The 22,347-nt window shown below is 40.9% G+C and overlaps 1 protein-coding gene across 1 annotated transcript in view; it reads right to left on the reverse strand.

Moving 5' to 3' along the window:
- The window catches only part of RASSF3 (Ras association domain family member 3), a 75,271-nt gene extending 65,131 nt beyond the window's left edge, over positions 1–10,140 (reverse strand). Inside the window, exon 1 of the mRNA XM_032107067.1 lies at positions 10,087–10,140. Within this exon, the coding sequence (XP_031962958.1) occupies positions 10,087–10,125 (39 nt within the window). The 5' untranslated portion in view covers positions 10,126–10,140. The remainder of the gene's footprint in view (positions 1–10,086) is intronic.
- Between the last annotated feature and the right edge of the window lie 12,207 nt (positions 10,141–22,347).

Here is a 22,347-nt window from a genome sequence, read left to right on the forward strand (position 1 = left end):
ATTTCACATCTGTGTCCTGGAAGCAACCTCCTGTCACAACCCTGCCACGCCGCACTCCGTGGTCCTCAATGTGGCCTTAACATCTGCTTCAGCATCTGCTCTTCCAGAGGACCTGCCCCTGTGTGCTTGGCTGCTTTCAAAGGCCTCCTGCGATTGCTCAGGATGGCTGGCAGCGCTTGCCACCGCTCTGTGGCCGTGCAGATACCCTTACAACGCAAGGCGACAATGGCCCCCTCCTCGGCGAGGCTCCGGCAGCCACATCCACCACTGTACATCAGTGATCCAGCTTTAATGGGTCAATTTAGAGTAACTTTGGGAGGCAAAAGGCAGCCCAAGCTTTAGGTCTAATTCTTCATGCAGATGATAAGCTGAGGTGCACTTACAGGACAGTGACTAGAATTTGACTAGCTCCTAACTTGGACAAGAGACTGCAGGCATCTGGGCCAGAAAGTGTACAGCTGCCAAAATTAAGCAGGCAGCTGGAGTCAGAGCAAACTGCCTTTAGCAGCCCTGCCAACAAATTCTGCAGGTCAGCTATTGAAATTATTTGCATATCAGCATATTTCAAATTTTGAATGCAGCCTTTTGTGAAAGATCACAGTGAGAGCATTTGTAAAGAAGGGGTTGTTCTCGGACAAAAGCAATTTCCGAAAGAATCCATTTCCTTACCCGGACATCAAAAAGGTGGAAGGTTTTCCTAAAACTGGCACCAAGAGCATATCTGTGACATGGAGATAATTACTGGAAGTAACCAGTGAGACTGCCAAATCTGACTACAGCAGAACAGCCCAATTTTTTTTTCTTCTTAACTGAAGCCAAAACCCACAGGTGACTTATAAGAAACGAAAGTGTGGAGAAGAGTGCAAAATAAGACTGCTCTTATGCACAGCGCATTAGCACAGTCTAGAGGACTTGTCTATGAAATGCTGCCAGCCGCTGGACCATGGCCAACTCATCTTAAAATTCAGATAGCCTGAGGGTGGGTGGGATGGAGGCACACATACTTCCCTCACATCAGAGGCCCCATGGCTCAGGGACATGTTGTGCCGACTCCCCATCAGGCAATCTCAGTCCAAAGAAGGCTCAAAACTGCAAGCTGAGGCTACCTTAAAGAAAAAAGAAAATGGATGTTTACAAACTGTTAGTGGAACTGGATCTGTTGCAGACAGATCTGCAAAAAACTCTGCTTTTACTGACTCTGCTAGACCCTACATCACCCTTTTCTCTCTCTAACCTAATGCTGTGATTCTCAAGAATCCCCAAGAGTAGGGCTGCTCTGGGAGGTCCAGACAGCTTGATGGGACACAGAGGGAATCAAAAATAAAAAATCCAGATGGCTCATGTCAGCCCCTCTTGTCCCTTTTCTGTCTCCCTCTTTCTCTGGCAGTGGAGGTCTCTCCTTTCTCTGGTCCCACCGTGGGGGATGTACATAACTGACAGGCTGCTCCTGCACTGGGTAGAAGGGCCTGGCAGCAAAGGGGTGAAGCCCAGCAGCCTGAGGTGTGGGTTGAGACAGGGGAAGTTGTGGGAAGTGTGCAGCCCAGCTGAGCTTGGAAGGTTCCTGCTTGGAGATGGGAGCATGGGATCTCAGAAAAATGGTTCAGCCAAAGGAGAGGACTCCTGACCTACCCCCAAAGAGTAGCATTAAGGACACTTCTCAGACCGACAGCAGCTGCCAAATGACAACAGAAAATATGGATCCTAGGTATTTTCAAAACACTTTTTTCTTGTATACATTCACTCCCATAAATTGTTCCTCTCTCTAGCTATATCTCCTAATTGTGGGGAAAATAATATAAAGAACTCAGTAAAATCATAGTTCACAAATGCAAGTGCCAGAGATTTTACTCCTCCCACTCCCTCATACTGAGTTAACTCTGAATTTACCTTCATCTGTAATCCTCAGTTTTAAGAAATCAGCCTTGCTTTCCTTCCCCAAATGATGGATTCTTTAACAAATTCAGGGATAGTCATAGAAGCTACAGGTAAAGCATAAAGAAGAAACAATCAAGTTCTCAGAACATAACTCTGTCCCACCTAGTGCATTCATCCACCCATAACATTTTGCAAGAAAGAGCTCATCCTCATTATGATGACAGGTAAGGAACACTACTCACAGCATCACGATTTCCAAAACCAGTTTCTACTTCTGATTGCCCAGACTGAGACATATTTTGAGGTAAAACTAAATAGCAGGTTTGCACGCCAGGGGCAACTCTCTCCCCCCAAAACAACGAAGAAAAGAAAGCTGGAGGCAAAAGACTAAAAATTAAATCAACACATCTGAAAACTGAGGCCGAATTGACTTGCTGAAGGCCATATCTAATCAGACATTAGTAGAGCAAGAACTGCAAATCTGGCTTCCTTGGTCCCTTTCATGCTCCAATTCCCACCTCCAACAAACTGCTTTATAATAATCGTAAGGCCTTACTGATTAGTCATATATGCAGATAAGGAAATGTCTCTTCAAGGTTACTGTAAAGGAAAATATTACTCAGGATGGCAAAAGGAAGGTCGAGGGAAGAGAACAATGCAAATGGAAAACAGAGTGGAGTGTGGACTGAGCAATGTCCCTCTAAAGAAAAGTTCAGTAGTACTGAGAAATATAAAAGTAGTGTTCAGCCTTGTGATACACTGGTCTTCCTTCCCCAGAGAACACTGTTGCATAATTTTCTGATAAGAAATTGTGATAGAAAAGCCTAGTGAAATTAAGACAACATAATTTTTATCCTGAAGTCAACTAGGTGAGGTTAGGCCCAGGCAGGATGCATGGTACTGACCTCATCCTGCTGCCCCATGGTAACCATCATCACTGCTTTGTTCTCACCTAGGATTGTAAAGCAAAATAATCGATGATGGCATTTACCTTCCTGTAAACAGACACTCTGTCAGAAAAGACAAAGCCTTAAAAGGGGATTTACCATGACTACAATACACACTTGCAAGCATCAGCAGAGAAAGAGATGGAGAAGCATAGGATATTACTTCAGCAAATCAAGTAATCATATCCAGTTATCCATCTTACTGCAACACATCAGCAGGCAAAATACCTGAAATGGGCATGTGCAGCTTTCCATGGGTTCACAAGACTAATTGTAACATATATGTCTGAATATCTCTTGGGATCCCATGATTAAAGTTGTCTTCTCAAATGTAAAGGGGAGGTAATTTTTCCATTTTTCTCTAGGGGTTATCCAAATAGGGCAGGCATGCAGAGACCAGCCAGGTTTATCTTCTCAGGAAACTGTCCGGCTTCCAAGCATCATGGCTCCAGCGTCATCTGGGCTAGGAGGTGATCCAAAACTCATCCATAGGAGGGGCCTCTTGATTAGGACCCAAAGCTCAAGTCATAAGCAATATGAAGGCCACAGATGAAAGGTGATCAAGATGCAAAACTACTGTTGGATCTAAAATCCCATCTGGGATTTCACAACCATAATGTAAGGTGTATATCTTGAAAAAAGTGATGAAGGGATTTTATCTACTTTTTGAAAGGTTTGTTACATCATTTATGAAATAAGCATTCAGAAAAATGCCAAAGAACCCAAAAAACAAACCGACAAACTGACCCAACAAATCATCAGCATATTATTTGTAGAACAAACCAGATCTAAAAACCTTCTAGGAGTATACATTTTGTAGCTCTGCCTCTGTGTTCCCAAGAAACTATACAACAGCCTTTTGTATCCAGGCAGCCTCTTTCACTTGGCAGTGAAGGATTGTAAGGTCTCAGGAAGCAGAAGTGCTGAATCCCCAGTGGGACCTATGCTGCAGGAATGGAGGCTTACCATAGCTTAAATGAAAAGGGAGGAGGGAACATGACAAACTGGCTATTGCTTGAGATCTCCCACAAGTGCTAAGACAACCTAACGTGTTTTGATCTGGGGAAGCGAGCTACTTCTTCATGCTTTGGGTAGGAACAGCACTACTCCCCAGAAGGTTAACTAGTAGGACTTCACTGTTGTTGCATTGAAATGGCATGTAACTGGTGACAGTTTCCCCTTTCCCAGTGAGGATATTGAAGCATTAACACTACATCACTTACATACACTATTTGCAGAGTAAACAGGGAAGGTTTAAGTTCTTATCTCCAGTTCCTGTGGAGCACACTGATATGAGACAGCACATACAAGAATGGAGCTTCACTGTAGAATGAGGTCTCTTTGAGAAGAGAAACGCAGAGTGCAGCACATGCACATAGCTGGGGAGAAACTGAGCTCCCATGAACAAGCAGGCTCTTCTGCACTGAGGAAGAGTCTGGAGGGCAGCTTTTAGGCAGTGTCACCAGTTAGAGGAAGCCATGAATCACTATGAAAAAATGCTGCCTTCTGTCATTTGATTCCTGCTCTCTGGGAAACAAGACTTTTCATTCCTGTAAGATAAACAGAACAACATAGGGCTCTGTCGCCTACCTGTTTTCCTAACAGTTGTCTTTGTTGCTGCTGGTTGGCATGCTACTTGGATCAAAGACTGGGAACAAATATTTTCCTATCTTCACCCAGCAATGTTATCATTGAAAATAATCAAAAACCACTCCCCACCTTCCTTCCCCACCAGGGAAGCTTTTGCATCATGCCCTTCCTGCACTGAGTCAAAAGGCAGCAGCAATCTCTTCTGTGTATATTTCCAACAGCTGCTAATGCCATAAGTCAAACAAAAAGGCTGAAACTCTATTAAAAAAAACCCAGATAATGTGAAGCTGGAAGAGTATTTGAGAACATGGGATGTGAGTTTCCGAACAGTTCCGACTTTCTTTTCTAATCGGTTCTCACTGCCATCTCATTATTTGCTCAGGGCAGGTCTACATGGGATGAATTAAGTAGTCTGCATCATGTCACCAGCCCAGCTACCTTCCTGAATATTCAAATGCAAAATAAAATCAGCCTCTTGAATAAATGCACTAGAAAGTGTGTGATATTAAATATCTCTTGAGACCCTTGTTCTACTTGAAAGCCAGTCACCGCTTTACCCCTGTGGATTAATAGATTAGGACAGACCTGACATGGCTGCTGGTAATTCTGTTTAGATTGAGGTGTTTAATGGATATGAAAAACATAATCAGGCCATGAGGGGTAGAATGAAAGCCACTGTCACTCTGTTTGCCAGCTTGTCTCTAACTGATAGGCAAAGTTCAGTACTCCATCTGTCATCTACAGCATATGGACTTCTGAGAAAAATCAGTGTTAGGACTTCACTGAGACAGAGATTGCAGGGCCTAGCATTTACACCCCATTTAACCATTTCCCTACCAGTGCTCATTTTCTTTTGCATGTTTTGAGGGTTGAGTAAGACACTGAGGATACTATCATGGTCAGTGATTTATCACCCAGTAACTGTGCAGCTTCCATGTACAATCGTAATCTACAACACAAAACAGCCAAATACACATCTTCAAGCACGCACGATTTGATGCAACACCCATTTGCCTTCACATGCCACATCAAAACCAACTGTCCTAGTGATTGCTGTCCTGATATGCATGTTGAAAAATCTACACTGAAGAAAAGACAGAAATGTTCTCTGATCCCTCTGTTGCAAACCGTCACGAGCCCAACCCTCAGGCTCCACATAGAACTTAACATTTTAGAGGATCAATTCTCCTTGAAATTTTTCTCCAACATGATTAAGCAATGCTATTTGAATACTGGAGAACCACCTGGAACCTACAGGACCTGCAAGCCTGTATTACCTGTATTAAATTTGTAATGCAATCATCTGTGCTCTTCTGAGCCTGCTGAGATACTGGGAAAATATTAATAACTTTGAATTAGGAAGAAAACTGGCACAATAAAAAAAATACAGTAGGTATTTTACATCCTACACCTGGCACTACACTGACAGCAGGAACTGGAAAGGATTGTGGAAAAATGTGTGTATTAGAAATAAATAGTGAAAAAAGAACATTGATCTTACAATGGCAGCTGACGAAATGGCAGGTTGAGGCTGGCTACATTTTTAGGAAAATGTATTTTCTAGGAAGACAATACAAACCTCTTGAATATGAAAACACCTAACTGTGCAAAAAATCAGAAGTCCATTTTAAATGTTCCCCTTGTCTAACAGGAGAATCTTCCTGTAATTTGAAACCTTGTCTGCTTCTTCTACAGAACTAGAAAATCAAAGCTGTTTGACTATATTGATCTGGTTGCTAAACAACTGATAATTGATGTTCTCTGGGTTTCAGTAATGTGCGCTTTAAGCAGTGAGTTTGCTACCCTTCTGTTTGAAAGGTCAGGCCTGAATATTATCCAAGTACTTAAAATGGAAAAAACCCCAACAACCCCAACTTAAGAAAAAAGTTTGAAGACAGATTTACTGATCAAAATGTGTGGGTTTTTAAAAGAAGTTTAAAAAATATAATAGCGTATGAACACAACTCAGATTGCCTCTGTGGGCTGAGTATTTCCACCAGGAAGCTGATGTTCTCTCTGTCAAAAATATCAGTTCTAGTACTAGCTCTATTTGGTGGTATGATGATACAAGTTCCCTCACTACGTGCCCCGTCCAGTCTTTACTTCCCGGGTTCGAGGCCTACTCTGAGTTCTAAAACTCTCTCCTTGTTTAAATGTGTCTTTTGGATTTGTCCTACTTGCAATATTCAACTACTGCCTCAGTCACCATCGACCCAAGGATTTGTTCAGTGAGCTCAAGCAAACCCAAGAAAATATTCCAGTGTTTATGCCAGAGAATACTAAAGAAGTCCAAATATCTGATAGAGTAAATTCGACTCTATAAAATGTGGCAATTAATTTATGACTTAAAGATCTTAAGTCAGTACTGTGCAAAGCCTGTTTTAATAATATCCTTGTGAGGCATGGTTGCAAATGGTAGTGCCCCAGGAACTGTTGTGGATACTCTCAAATTATTTTCTGAAAGCTTGGAACTAATTTCTAGTTCATTTAATCAGTTAAACCTTTTATTTTTGCCAAATAGAATTCCCTAATAGTAACTTGAGCAATATACACAATTAGAACTGAAATCAGCTTCAGTTTTGGTTTAAAAGTTTTTGCAGTTACTGTCAAAATTTAAATCTCGCTTTGCCTGCCAAAGCAAACATAATTCTGTTTTCCTCTTTTCTTTTCAACTACTACCAAGCACAACCAGGTTTAACAGATTTGAAATATGTGAGCCATAAAACCCATGCCCATTGTACAGAGTTAGTAGAGGAGAGCAATCAATTGCTCAAAGGTAGCTTTCATTATTAATCAAGAACTGCACACACCTACATTATGATATTCTGCTCTGTGTTGTCAATTTTTTCTCCATGGGTTATTTTTGAAGAGATGTTCAACTACCACACCTTTTAAGGGAAAGAACTGAAACCACTTTCAGGTATATTTAGGTGACAACCTCAGTGCCCTTCCATGTCCAGAACTTTCTGTATTAGCACTGTGAGATCCTCTCATTCTTCTCCATGGCATTCATGCAATTTGAAGCACTCTGGGAGGTGTTGTTATGCAAGTCATTTGCAAAACCCTATATCCCCTTCTATACTTTACCAAGTGCCTTAGGTCTTGTACAAACCTCAACTCTGAGTGCCCTCTGTCTTTGAGAAAATTTGAGCGTAGAAAGACCTCTTTGGGAAGGCTTGTCAACTTAAAGAAGAAAAGAAATTCTATCTGTGGCTTATACATAAAAAAATGTTACATTTTGATTCATCTAGGATGATAGAAAAACAAGATAACATTAAAATCCGCATAATGGTTTTGATACTTCTTATACTTTTGAGAAGGCCTTGGCATGTCAGTCAGAGGTGTTGTGCCTGTAATCAGCAATGTGGTAGCACAGGAGAGGATTGCTGGAAAGGAGCATTATTCATCCCACTCTGCTTGTTCATGGAAGAAACTGGCAACTCTTTCCCCAGCTTTCTCTGAGTGCTCTGTTACAAGACCACAGAGAACCTATATAGATCACTTCCTCTTTAATCTCTGTAGGAAGTCTGTTCAGGAGGGAAACATCTAGGGCCACACAATTTTCACCTGAGCCGTATATTTCTGCCATTGGATACTTGCAGTATGTTTGACATCGTGAGTTTCATTTTTCGGTATTTAACCCCGCAGCCTTAGTGATCTGTAAGAACAGCTACATCATGGAATTTCCTAGACCTTTTTATAATGAAATATATATGTGTGTATATAAACACATACAGAGAAAGCAGCTCAAAAATTAGGCCTTTTGAGCTCCAGTGACTTGTTAACAAAGTCAAGCTGCATGACTATATTCCAGATTCTGAGACTGTTTGACCACTCATGTGTGCACCCAAGTGCTCCAGTTCCTGGCAGAATCACACAGGAGGGAAATCCACCGGAAATCTGCTGACTCTCTTTGCAAAATCAGCAGTTAAGAGCCTGTAAGAAATTCCTTTTTCTCATAAGGGAAATCTTAAGCCTAGATTCTCAAACTGTAGCTCAACGAGACATTTTGTTCAGGGTTATTTGGAGTTTAAGGTGTTCCAGCCACATCAAAACACCCAGCCCCTGTTGTGCTGACAGCACTGTTCATGGGCTGTGTTGAGAACTGAAGCGCTGAATGATTGCAAGGGCAAACATTAGAAGCTGCAACATTTTCCTGACTCATTTTAAAAGTGCATTGGCCAAAACCAGCAGTCCTGGTGCCACTGGGAGTGGAAGAGCAGGGAGAACATGCAAAAGTGTATGGGCATGGACAAGCATTCAGGACCACAGACTACAGCTGGGCGCCGAGGTCTGCTGCACTCAGGGCACCACAGGTCACTGCAGCAGAATGAAGTGCAGTTTATTTCACCTTATCAAGCAGGAGATATATTCACATTGCCTGACCAATCTAAAATGGTTAGAGAGTTAGAGTTCAAAGCATCTTCTACTTCTACATCACAAAGTAATCATCTCCCTGTGTGAAGGAATTTATGCAAATACAGAGGTGTCATGATTCTTTACAAGAAAAGATCTAACCTGTACCAGCACAAGAGTGACAATATAATGACTTCAAACTAGAGCTTTAGTGTTTAAAAAAAACCAAAATGTACTTCAAATAAAACAGTTATCCCAGTAAGAAGAAAAGGCACAAAGCCCAAGACTATGATCTGTTAGCAAGTCATCCCTCTCTATAAATACTACAAAGTTTGAGCACTCCTGCAAAATACCTTCACATTTTAAATTGATGTTCACAGTATGGGTGAGACATTCCCAAATACATGTGCGATCTTTGCAGCTCTGCATTTGACTAGCATAGCTCATGCAAAATTAACTGGCTTTGCATGCCATGTGATTTTCAAAGTCACAATGTAGATAAAGCAAAAGCGGGCATCACTGGAACACTTAACAGTTTGCTTCTTGCTGGGGAAACTTCTGTGCCAAGAACCTAATGCCTATTTTAGCAAATAATGTAGTGCAGCAAACAGCTCTGTAAAGGTCAGCAAGTGGTGCTGAGAATCCAAAGTCCTCAATACAAACCCTTCATAATGTTTACTTAAGAAAATCTCTGCTTTGATCCGGTGGACTGAGTGTGTTAGGTAGGCTCCTGGAGTGCCTCTTCTCACTGGCTTCAGGAAGCAGCTTAATTTTCACCTGAAGTGGAATTGATTTTATGTATGTTAAGACTACTCCCTTGTATCAGTCAAATCAAGGGAAGTGAAGACAATTGAAAGATTTGTTTCAAAAGCACAGTCCTGCATCTAACTAAAACACTGCAGACTAGACACCATCCATGGAATAAGAATGCAAGAATAATTTTGCAAGGAAAATAGGTTCAGTCTTTTTTCCATCCTCTGACCCCTTCACAATCTTATACTAAACACCTGTTCAGTTTTATATGTGAGATGCAAGTTCAAACTTTAAACAGAAAGTCGAAAATCACCTTAAGGCTGATAAAGTCCAGAAAATTTTAGCATGGAAGGAAAGAGTAATTTTGAGAAGGCAGCTGAGATGGGCGTTGTGTTTAATTAAATAGTAACCTAATGCCAGCTTTTGCAACAATGTTCCCATTCAGAGATATTAAAATTATTTTTTTAAATTCTAATTCCTTTTTTACCTACAAAAAAGTCGACAAGTCCTAGAAAGACAAAGTGGTCTGAGCAGGTCAGTAGCAGAGGAAGGAGTGAATTCAAACCTTGCAGATTCCTGTGGTAGCTCCATCAGCACTGTGCATATGGGACAGCTGTGCGTAAAGAAAATGACCCAACAGGAAACATTCCAGGTTTTCTGCATGTAAATGATTGCTGCTTCAAAACCAATGGATGATGAATGCTGAAAATAGCAACTGAATCCTCATCTTCCGTGTACCAGTTGTCAGGCACACACTGACCCGAACAGCTAGTGAGGAAAGAGATTTGCAACAACTGTCATCCACTGCAAGCAGCCAAAGTGTGACTTCTTCCAAGAGGAAGGAAATCAGTAGGGAAAAAACAGTACTTCTTTGATGCGATCCTGTTGCACACAAACAAATGCACATGAAATTTGGCTCCCTTAAGTACTGTAAGGCTCAAAGAACACGAAACAGTTTCCTTGCTCAGTATTCATATCCAGGACAGCATTAGCGCTTTTTTAGATCTCTCGCAGGCAAGCTGTATATGTCGTTTCGAGTAAAAATTATTTTTAATGCCTTTCTCTCTCTGTTCCTATGGTATTTTCTTGCTGACAGTCACCCACACTTCCAAAACTTGTGTTGCCATGTCCTTCCTCCTCTCCATCCCTGCTACTCTGCCTGTCAGCATCTGAATTGTTCCCCTTCACTCTCTCCAACAGCAAGACACAGGCGCTCACAAGAAACACTGTGTCCTCAGTCACAGTTTGGGTGGCTGGAGCAGTAGCTCTTCTACAAGATAAAATGTTGCACTTGCAGAGAAAATTCAGTGATGACCTGGAGAACACGCAGCAAGCTCAGCAAGAGTGTTCAGAAATTTTAAAATCATACCATCATTAAGGTTGGAAAAGTCCTCCAAGATCATCAGTTCCAACCTTCAACCAAATACTAGCAAAGCCGCTAAACCATATCATGAAGTACCACATCTATTCATTTTCTGAATACTTCTATGGATGGTGACCTCACCCCCTCCCTGGGCAGCCTGTTCCAGGGCTGTGCTGAAAAATCACTCTAGTCACTAGAAGTCATTACACGTCTTTGTGTGACCAAATATTGTTTTTTACTTACCTGGATTATTTTACTTTTTGGTAGAATTAGGATTTCATAAAAATTGGTTTTGACCTAAGTCTGTAGCAAGTTCCATTTTTTTCCTGCTAAAAAAATAAAATTATAAAAATGCTTCCTGGAATCTGTCTGACATATCTATGGCAAGGGTTGAGGATAAAGTCTAACTTTGTCCATCACAAATGTTTCCCAGCTACATTTTAGGCCTTCTGTATATTCTATAAGAATTTTGCTTAACAGGAATCTGGGAAGGAAAAGTGGTGCACTATTTTTTAATTTGGAATCCTCTGAGAAAATACTTCTTTTGTTTGATTCACAGGTGAGTGAGTGATCATCACAGAGGAATGTAAGCACTGGGTTTTATCTCACCTATATGTTAATATTTCTTGCTGCTTTTTCCACCAAGTTAAGCTTGCTTTGCTTTGTGTGTCCTCAGACTATTTCAGTGAAATGGCAGTACATCATCATTAGTTAATGATTGTGTTGCTGGACTTCAGAGCTGACTCAGAATAAATTTTTGCAATCCTCAAGGAGGATTCCCTTGCCCTCCTTAGTATTGTTCAGTATCTGCCTTTAAATAGGGCTATGGCTACAATCACCTGTGACTGCGTATCAGACAAGTAGGTAAGTTAAAGTAGGAAGATAGTAATGACTTTGAAGACAAGTGGTATCTGTTTGATTCCTTAGACCAGACTGATTTCAGTAAAGAAAAATTTAAAGCAGAAGTTGCTGTCTAAAAGGGGTATCTGCTGTAGTGTGTTAATACATTTGTGGAGCAATCTTTCATGCACATAATTGGGCAGCTTGTGAGGGCAGTTATAGTGCCTCCACTATATATAATGGACAATACTGCAAGAAAAAATACCAAAGAACTCTAGTTTCTTGCCATAGGAAATAGTCTTTTAAGGCCTCAGCATAAATATTTGTAAGATACCAAAATATGCTTAACTTAAATTGAAAATGTTTATTCTGTACAACATTATTAAAAAAAAAACCAAAACAGACCCAAACAACCCACCCCACAAATCTGCTAACGTGATATCCTTTGGGTAGGAAAAGTGACACAGGGTGTACAACTGATGTGTGTCAGAACATTAGTTTTATGCATTTATGCATCTTATGGTGGGGCAGAAGGAAGGGGGGCATTTCTTGAAGACAGAAGAATTTTGGGTGGTCACAAATTTTACAGCTGATAGCTTGGAGCATGGCGCAGCCTGTGCTTGGCAATTCTGTGGCTAATGAAAGCCAGGGTAGGTGTGACTGTTCTATGAATCTCTCTTGATTCTTAAAGTGAACAACATAAATTCTTACAATGAATAACATGACCATGACCAATGATAGCTGGATGTGGGATTGTTTGGGTTTTATCCCTCTCATTCTTCAGTATGAGTTCTAAAGATAGTAAAAAGGTTAAATTGACCACTGTGGACATGCATATACCAATTTGTTTTCACTAATTATGTTTTGAATAACACTTTTCAGTTAAACCAGTAAAACTCTAAGTTTAAACCAGACCTAGGTTAATGAAGGGGGGGTTTGGTGCTTAAATAAAAGGTTTGAAAAAATGAATGTACACACAAAAAACTTGACACAATTCTTCATCCTCCCTCCCCCCTAAAAATTAAAAAAGGAGAGTGTCTATGCTATCACAGGTGCCATCTCACAGTTTTCTACTGGTTAGGTGTAAATGACCCCACAGTGGCCCAAACCAATGGGAAAAACACTGTTTTGTGGGATTACTTGTCAGTCAGTTTAGCTGCAAATTAATGGGGGCAGGAGTGATCCAGCTGGCAGCAGCCAGCTGCACCTCGACCCAGCTGTTCTGTGAAATCACAGCACTGGCTGGGAAATCCAGCTTTGCTGGTGATGCCTAAGTGAGACATTCTTCCTGAGCAGCCAGGTGAGGCAGGCAGACCACACTTTGTTACAGAGCTGACGAGAGAAAGCAGTAATTACACGAACACGAGATCTATTACCTGACCGCTGCTGTAAGATGAATCTAAGGTGTCATGTGGAGCGAGGCAGTCCATTAATTTTCCATTCCGCCGGCAGCCCAGGTGCACCAGGTCTCGGCAGTGAGCATGGCAGGTGTACTTGCAATCTTAAAAACCCACACACAGACACCAGGAAAAAAAAGAGAAAAAAAAAAGGGGGGGGGGGGGGGGAAGAAGAAGAAATGAAAATGTTGTTTAGAAATGAGGTTTCTGCAGGCAGAACTTAGTAGTGAGACACATTCTGATTTGCTATGTGACCTCAGAGAAATAAGCATGTCTCAAGTGAATTTCCCCACCCGTATCAAAGATAATAATAGCTACACAGTGCTGGAGATGTAAATTCACCGGAGCGAAGGTGACAGACAGTGCAGCACACCTCCCAGTGTCACACTGACAGGCCTGCAGTGGAGCAGCTCTTTACTTAGATCAGGGCTGCCTCAGTGAGATGGTCTTGCAAAAGGTCCGTGCCGCAAACTAGGTATTAGCTGTTGCAATGTAAGCACAAAAGGGGCAGTTCTCAGAAAAGACACAACGTTTTTGACTTACAGACAAAAAAATTCTACCCAAATAGAATTACTGCTACATGGTTTTTCATGTTTTAAGCTCTAGGTGCTCATAAGAATATGCACATGAATATTGAAAGCAGAATGAGTGGCTTATCTGAACCTGGTAAATCCCATAGTTGCCTTCAGTAACAATTCAGAAATTTCACTTGCTGGCTATCAAAGTCAACTAAGACAGCTATTAGAAATCTAAATTCATTATAACAGAGGCAGATGGCCCCATCTCTAGTAAGAAATAGGTGATTCATGCACCCTCTAATCTCAAAGAAAGAATCACTTTAAGAATATTTGCAAAACCAGGCTGTATTTGCTTTGAAGCCCTGTTGTGTTTGCTGGTTTTCTGTGTAAGCTGGGCAGAGTTCATGATGCCATCTTTGTCTAGTACTGAATGTTACTTTCTATTTTTAGGTTTTATATTGCTTATAATTTTGCCAAAGAGTAACCACTTGTACTTCAAGTTTCCATGCTGGGGAACATTATGCTGTTTGTTTTAGGACATTTCGGCTAAAACAATTCAGCCATTTCCAAGAATGACTTTTAGAGAAAATGCTTTCATTTTTTCTAACTAAACTACACTTTCTTTTTTCGTTGTTGTTACAAAGCTTTACACTTTCAAGATTTATAGCAAAAGATGAATTCGGGATGGGCTTTTCTGCTCCCTTATCAGTCTCTCAAAAATTTCAGTTTCCCTTATGTTTGATTAAATTCCTGTTGCAATTCCTGAAAAATAAATTCTTTAACTTTCCCATTTCCAATCCATACCCATCAGTGGTGTTATGGAGGAAGACAGCAGCGTGTTCCCTGAAATGCTGTTCCTCTTGGCTAGGGTTTGGATCTTTAACGTAAGATCCCTGTACCATCAGACCATTTAAAAGTGAAAATTATAATGTGGATAAGGTGTAAACCTGCAATCACATTCCTATGCCTGATACAGAATTTATGCTACACTTGCATTAAGGCAAGATTAATTGTATTTATTTGGCACAAAGTTAACCTGTCAAAACTTTTTCAACACCAGCAACCCAGCATAGTGAGTCCATCCTGGATCAGCACTCTGAGGCAGATAACTGGGGTATTTCTGATCCTAAAACAGACTGACTACATCACAAGAACTATATCACAACAATATCACTGTATCTCAAGTCGCACTCCTCTTGAGACATCAGCAAATAGCTTCCAGCTAATTATGGGTTACAAAGGACCCTGTTGCAGTATAAATCAAAGCACTGAAAAAAGACTCAAACTCTCTAAAATGGTCACTGTATTTAATGCAGAATTTGAAACACATAAAGCAAAACAGGCAGAAGACTATGGGGAAAAATAAAAAAAGAATGGTTAAGGCAGCTGTATGGTGCCCAAGAGAAATGACAGCTGTCCCTACATCCTTGTTTGGTGCTGGCAGGCCATGTCAGGCTTGCTCCAGTTGCTGTCCAGTTTCTCCTGGGTTCTGCATTTGAGTTCCTTTATCCAATTGTCAGTAAACATGGAGTATTCCCAACTGCAACTGAAGTCAGGGAGAGCTGTGCTTTTGACTCAAATGAGGTTTTCGCAGGGCTCTGTTCTATGCTTACATAGCTGGGATTATTTTTCAGATGACTCAGGCATCTCATGGAATTCTGGAGGAGACAGAACACTCCTTTCCATGGACCCCTTGAGAAAAGAAGTATTTTGTCTTTGTGAAGGGACCCTGTAAGACACAGTGGAAAAGCCAACAGGAATAAATAAAATTTGGAGCCATTGTTCATCAGGTGAGGGAACAGGCAGCTCCAAAAAGCCAGGATGGGAGCACTTAATTAAAAATTACATTACAGGGCATAAAGAAGATCAAATGAAAGTAATATTTGAATTTTTTTTCCTTAATTTCAGTGTTCTTTACTTTGCAAGCTCAGTTATCTTCTTTAGAAAAAATGCTTATGAGATTGCACTGTATGTCCACCTTTCAATTCACCCCCTGTAGTTCTGACAAAGCTGAGCATTTCAACTACACATGGTCTAAAAGCTAATTAAGTTTTATGAAAATTATCTCCTGGCTAAAGGAGGGAGATCCAAACTAACACCTACTCTCAGGGCAAAGCTGGCAAAATTCAGCCATTACACCATTGTCTGTCAATGTCTGGACAACCAGCTACTGCATATCACCTGTGTGGTGAGGAGGTTATGGGGAATGGGGCACAAATCTGTAGGACACCAGGGTTCGCTAATTTCCCAACTTCCTATGACTATGCAAATGCATGTACTGAGCATTCACAAAGAGTATTAGGAAAAAATTTGTTAGCTAAACAGTGTTCTGAAGCAGGATTACTTATTAAGTTAGGAAACATTATCTCTTAATGCTATTTTGTTTTTCATTTATATTAATTTTCATTTGTGAGTCCATAATGTCATTTGCAAGACAAGTCCATAATTTCCACCTGGCTATTATAGGCATAGTTACAAAAAATCTGAAAGCTTTGTCTCTAATAAATCTTCATCTCTAAAATTCTTTCAACCTTAAGATAGATTTTAACATACTGTTTATAAGTTTATAAGTTTAATAAGAAAGATTAGAAAAAGGATGGGTTTTTTTCTAAAACAGTGGATCTATATATGATCTATTTTTCATATGTGTTTTAGCTTTAAATACATTATTTCATTCCAATTGTGGCATACAGTGTTTCACAAAGGTCTAGACAGCATCAAATTTTAAAAATACCTTTTTCTGGTAATCCTTTACTGGAGCACTCCCAAAGTTTCCATGAGTTCAAAAAGTAGCTATAATTCTGGAAAGACTGTTTTGGTCATTAGATCATGGATTGCCATATCATTTCTGCTTGGAAAGCAATCAGAACCAGGTGCTCTTTCCTGATGTGGTCTGAAATGAATCCTGTTCTTTGAAATCAGAGCTCTGGGAGCTTTAACTTAGCACATTTGATAAAAGCATTCACTGACACCTAGAAAAACTAATAGTTTTATTTTACTGATGCTCAGACTGTCATGTATGCTGACTTCATTTATGAAAGTGATGCATCAATGCATACTGAATATGCATAATTGTCCTGAATTATTAGGAAATGCAAAGTATCTATTTATTAAACATATAAATATTATGCTTTAGAAGTTTAGTTGTCAACTACTGAGACATAATGAAGCACCTTATGATTTATTATTCTATAGCAACAATGGCTTGACTGGAGTCATAGAAAAAAGTAACTTATACTATTGCAAGAAGTCAACACTCCTCCTATCTTGCCCTCATAGGGGTGAATTGTGAGGCTTCAACATGTTCATTTTATATGAATGGACCCCACCTGATGTTTGGGTTTTCTTCACCCAAAACTTGATTTTGCCTGAAAGCTTGTAAATAGCTGTTACCATAACTGATTTGCTCCAGGGCAGTGCAGCAGAAAGCAAGTGAAGGAACAGGCAGGAACCCAACAGATGCTCCAACATCAGACCCTAGTAACTAAGTGTTACTCAATCCAGCAGAGGCAGGCAGAGGCTCAGTAGCAAAATCTGTCTATCCTGCTCTGGTCTCCCCTGCCTAGGAAATGTGTGATTTCATTTCTATGATGGCCCAGACAAATTTAACTTCCAAATGGATATGCAGAATGTATGTTGTGCCTGAGCAACTGAAGCACATGGAAAGTTCAAAGCCAAATTTGTATTACCTTTGCATTATTTATTAACCACAGTAAGACTGAAGAAGTCTTTAGAAAAGTGTGAGGGGATATACAACTTGATCCTACTACTGTGTTGGGAACTTAGCAAGTAAAATCAGCTTTACATGAGAACCTGTGGCTTGGCTCCCAGCAATCAGAAGAGTTTATTGCTGTACTTGCTCTATGGAAAGTATGCCTGTAAAGCTTCTTGGAAAAATTGTTCAAGCTATGTAAGGTGCTTAGTGCTTTAGTTTTTAATCCATTTTCAGCCAGCAGGTAACAAAAGGAAGGACAATGAAGTTCAGCAATATTTCTCCTGCAAGAAAGAATTGAACTGTGTTTTTTCTACAATACATTGATTATCAGCATGTCACATTTCAGTTTTTGCTTAATGTATGTTGTGTTGCTCTCTTTTTTGCTGATGCTCAAATGTCTACATTCTAGTTTGATGCTAAAGTTACTACAAAGATCTTTTTCAACAGTTTCACTCGAATCTGTAACGGAATGAGAAACCTATTTGAATAAACAGCCTTCAGAAACCTCTAAGCACAGCTACTAGGAGGTGGAGATCTGCTGTTTTATCTCTATGAAATACTCTTTATTTCTGCTTGTTTGTTTATCTGTTAGCTACACTTAACATCAGTCTGAGATTAAAATAAAATTTTAACCATATTTCCCAATTAGTGATTTTTAAGGGATCCCTATTATTACAGATAAGAGAGGATTTCTGAGGTCCTTATGGCTGTCCTTTCCCTCGAGGGATCTTTGTGTGTATTTTGTGCTCCTTCCCCATTGTGGAGCTACACAAGGCTTAGATCAGATTGAAGTCCAGCAAAGCCCACATCTTCCAAACTCCTGTAAAGCTGCGACTGTCCACAGGTACCACTTAAGGTCTTCTGCTGTGTCTCTGTAGACTCTGCTCTCAATAGGTACAATGGCCATTCACAGCCATAGGTCATGAGGCCCTTTTTGGGATACACACTTCCCATGGAGAGGATCCTCTTATCATTTTCCTAAGGACAGGAAGACCATAGAGCTGGCTTAACTTGCTGTCTAGGGAAACTCTCCAAGAAGCACTTGAACTGCAGCCCTATCAGGGTCAGGAACCCTGGCCTGGAAACAGGATAAGCTCCTGCAACAGTCTCTATTAGGAGCTACTCATGGTGATTGAGATAAAATTAACCAGAGAGCCTATGGCACAGACCTGCAACATGATGAGTTCATATATTTGGATCTCAACTGAAGATAAGTGCTTTAATCAAACAGTCCAGGATCCAACACAAATGCTTGTGGTGTTTTTGTTTGCCAAGTGTCTTACCAAGCTGGAATTTGGGTACTGCATAAAAAAATTGCCATATTACTCACCAGTTTCAGATTCAGAGTTTTTAGATAACAGTTTGTCTATCATCTAGGCAGGCAACAACCTGACTCTGCCACATGCGAAGAACATTACATTGGTAAAGCAGGAGGGAGTGATCAGCCTTTTGGTGAGAAGAAAAGAAAACACTTCCCTGAGTGAATCACTAAGTGAGAACTTCAAGGGAGGCCCAAAGGAGAAAAGGAGGTATAAAAATCAGCAACCTGCATGAACCTGGGACTGTTTGATGTCCTTGCCACCTGGGAACTCAGGGACCATATTTCTGATTTCATGCACCAGACGGCAAATAATTGGTTAATACATAAATTCAGCTTCCCAACTGCAAAACAGGAAAGAATGACAGGTATTTTAGATTAAACAGCCTAAACTGGATTTTTTTTTTTCAGTTTCTGATGCTGGTACCTTTATAAATCTCAAAAATACTGTCATCTATTTTGGAGCCTTTAAATACTTCTTTTTGGTATGAACTCACGTTAACCTGGTTTGTGGCAGATGGTTTGCTAGATAACATAAACACCAGGACACACGCGTTCTGTGTCATGGTCATCCTTAGCCGGGGGGGAGGTGGTGAGGCAAGCTGGCCAGGACTGCCATCCCAAGGCAGCCCACCAGCCTTTCCGAGAAGTGGAAGGAGACATTGCCATCTAGCTGCACGTTGAAAAACTGGGATGTAGGTGTTTGCATAGATGAAGCATCTCCGAGAGACCACTGTCAGCCAGATAAGGTTGCTGGCACCTGCCACAGAGAAGGTCCCTGACTAAGGGAGGATTCTCCACTCTTGGTGCCAGTGACTGTAAAAACCACGAGAAAGGTTAACTATTCAGCTACTGAAATCTACACTGGTTCTCAGACGCTTAAATGCCTCTGAGCACCTGGCCCTAAGTGACATTGGAGCATAAATCCCATTGATTTACTCTGGAGTATTGAAGAATTAAAATCAATTTAATTGGTTAGTAAAACTCTTTTGTATTTTTATCAATCTGATGACAATTGAGTTTTCTCCCTCCTTCCAGTGCTTGCCAACAGGATCCAGATAAGACTTGTCACAGGAGACTCTTGCACAAACCTGGGATCCTACATAACCAGCCTATAAACAGGCTTCTGCTCCTGAAAACTACTACACCTCTTTTGGCCAGATACTGCTCTGCATACAGTCCTGTTTACAGTCACCACTCCCACAGAAACAGAACACCCAGTGTTTGCCAGACTGGCCTGAAAATCTGTTTGCGAACAAGGCTGAAAATATTTACCTCATTCAATTGGGGTATGGGTTAAAATATAAATTTACAATAGTGGAAATACTTTAAAAACAAAAGCCCAAGACAAGATAATTCAAGTAGTGGTTATATTTACTTTTCACAATCTCCTTTATCTGTTTCAGCATCGCACCTAGCTGGAGAGCTGGACCACATCCCCTCCTCAGGCTATTCCATGGCTATTGTGATTTTGGGAGCTCTTAGATATGCCAGTTTCTGGGAGGCAGACTGAGAGATACACAGCTGATCTCCCCCTCCCCCAGAAGCCTTACAGCCTCCTCCATGTAAGGACTCCCCTGAAGGTACATGGGCACAGGAACACCATGCAAAAATGCATGTGAGGGTGAGGGAAAGGAGAGGCCTCGTTTCTCCTTTAGTCCTCTTGATATATACACATCTATGGCATTCTTTAGCTTTTTTAACTTCCAGGCTACAGCCTAAGAAGCAATTTCCTTGGGCTGATTACATTGCTTTTGCCCCGAGCTTTGAGACTAAACATGAAACAATGAAACTGAGAAAAGAGGGTTTCAAGCAAGCAAGCTTCTCCTCCCCATGTATCTGGCTAGTTTTCTGAGGTCCCTTTTTAGGGACTCTGTCATCTGATCAAAACCTTGAGATAACCTTAAGATTTGGTGGATTTTTTAAATACCCTGTGGCACTGCAATTCCTACCGTCTGCTGGAGCTCTACACATGAGGGTGGTGAGACCTGGTAAGACTCAACCTGTTAGTAAATGCAAAAGCTAACAAATCATAACCACACTTGGCAGCAAAGGCAAAGGGAATGACTAAGTGCTCAACTCCTGCTCTTCTCTCTTTCCAGAGAAGAGACCTCAGAGAGACAACTGCTCTTTATGGCCAGCAGACAGAGCCGATGGCTCCTACTCTCTGTGCCACATAGGGGTGGAGAGGCCAAATTCCTCTGTGCAGTAACTTTGAACAACGAATTAGAGACGAAACTTGGCAGGTGCCTTAAGGTATCACCATGTCTATCCTTTCGTGACAAATTTCTGAGAGTGCTTTTTGTACAATTGGCCCAGTGAACCACACGCCCATCCTACACAGGCTCATAAGCTACAGAAAATCTGATGGACCCGGATAGTGACAGGTTTTACTGACCACAGGTACCAGTGACAAAACCAGAATATCACATAGGAACTGTATTTATTCTTCGGTTCAAGAGCAAACAGATTGCATTTCTGGAACAGAAAACAAATCTTATTCTTCATTTCTGAACTGCAGTGAAGTTATGCCACACACACAAACAAGTGCCCCGTAGATAAAATCCTAGATTTGACCTGCCCTAGATATCAGCTTACAATAATTTATTTACATTTAATTTCCTACAGAACTATTGATTTAAGCTTACTTACGCAAGACTGCAATAGTTGTTAGGTATTTCTACAAATCATTAAGCAGCACAGGGGAAAAGCAGAGGGCTGAGCCCCTGGCCAGCACCCAGCTGTACCACACAGCAGCTCCCCAACGAGTTCTGGCTGCTCCACCTTTTCCCACCTGCTCCATAAGGCCAGGCAGTGTCCTGGCATTGCACTGAGCTACACTTGCAGCAGCGATGTGGCAGCAGAGTGGCTAGAATGGTAAAAGGGCAGCTATGGCCTCTTTCCTCTGACAAACCTGTCCACAGGCATTTGAATCCCAGCTACCAACCTAATCCACCAGACCCGGTAAATTCTACCAATAGTCTAAAAGCAGCTCAGGTTGTCTTTAAATTAAATTCAGTTTTCATATGGAAACCACAAAATGCAGCAGCCCAGAGCACACGCTGAATTCCCAACTTCTGAGGGAACAGAGCCTGAATGAGAATGGAGATGTGGGTCTACACAGATTCTCACACCTGGTTTTCCTTTTGTGGTGGCTTCATAAAATGCATTTGAAATCCACCTTTGACAGAATCAAAGGCATTACATATTACATTCAATAAACACCTGGCTCGGGAACACATTGCTGCATACACTTCTGCACTGCAAATGTGATGAAAAGAAATAGCAGAATTTCTGTTTAAAAAGTCAAAAATTCGTGCAAAGTATTTATGCAGTTCCACCATGTGTCATGCTGGTATCTTGGGGTTTCCAGTTGCTTTGACTGTTATCCCCTTTCCAACGTTAAAAACCTAAACAAATGGGTAGAATATCCCTCCCACATAAAAAACCAAAAGTGAGCTTTCACTTTTATATGCAAATGCAATAAAAATACTGCTTTTTGAAAGCATTTACTCTAGTGCCCTCTATTGCTGAATCCCCAAAATAGCCAGCATTACAGATACCCACAAAGCAGCACTTTGTTTTCCCTTTAGGAGAAACACAAAAAACCCACAAGAACAGGAAAGAAAAGTATAGTTTAGGTCTGCCCATTTGTACACTCCCAGAACTGTGAGT

Source organism: Corvus moneduloides, chromosome 4, assembly GCF_009650955.1.
Source record: "Corvus moneduloides isolate bCorMon1 chromosome 4, bCorMon1.pri, whole genome shotgun sequence".
Classification (NCBI taxonomy): domain Eukaryota; kingdom Metazoa; phylum Chordata; class Aves; order Passeriformes; family Corvidae; genus Corvus; species Corvus moneduloides.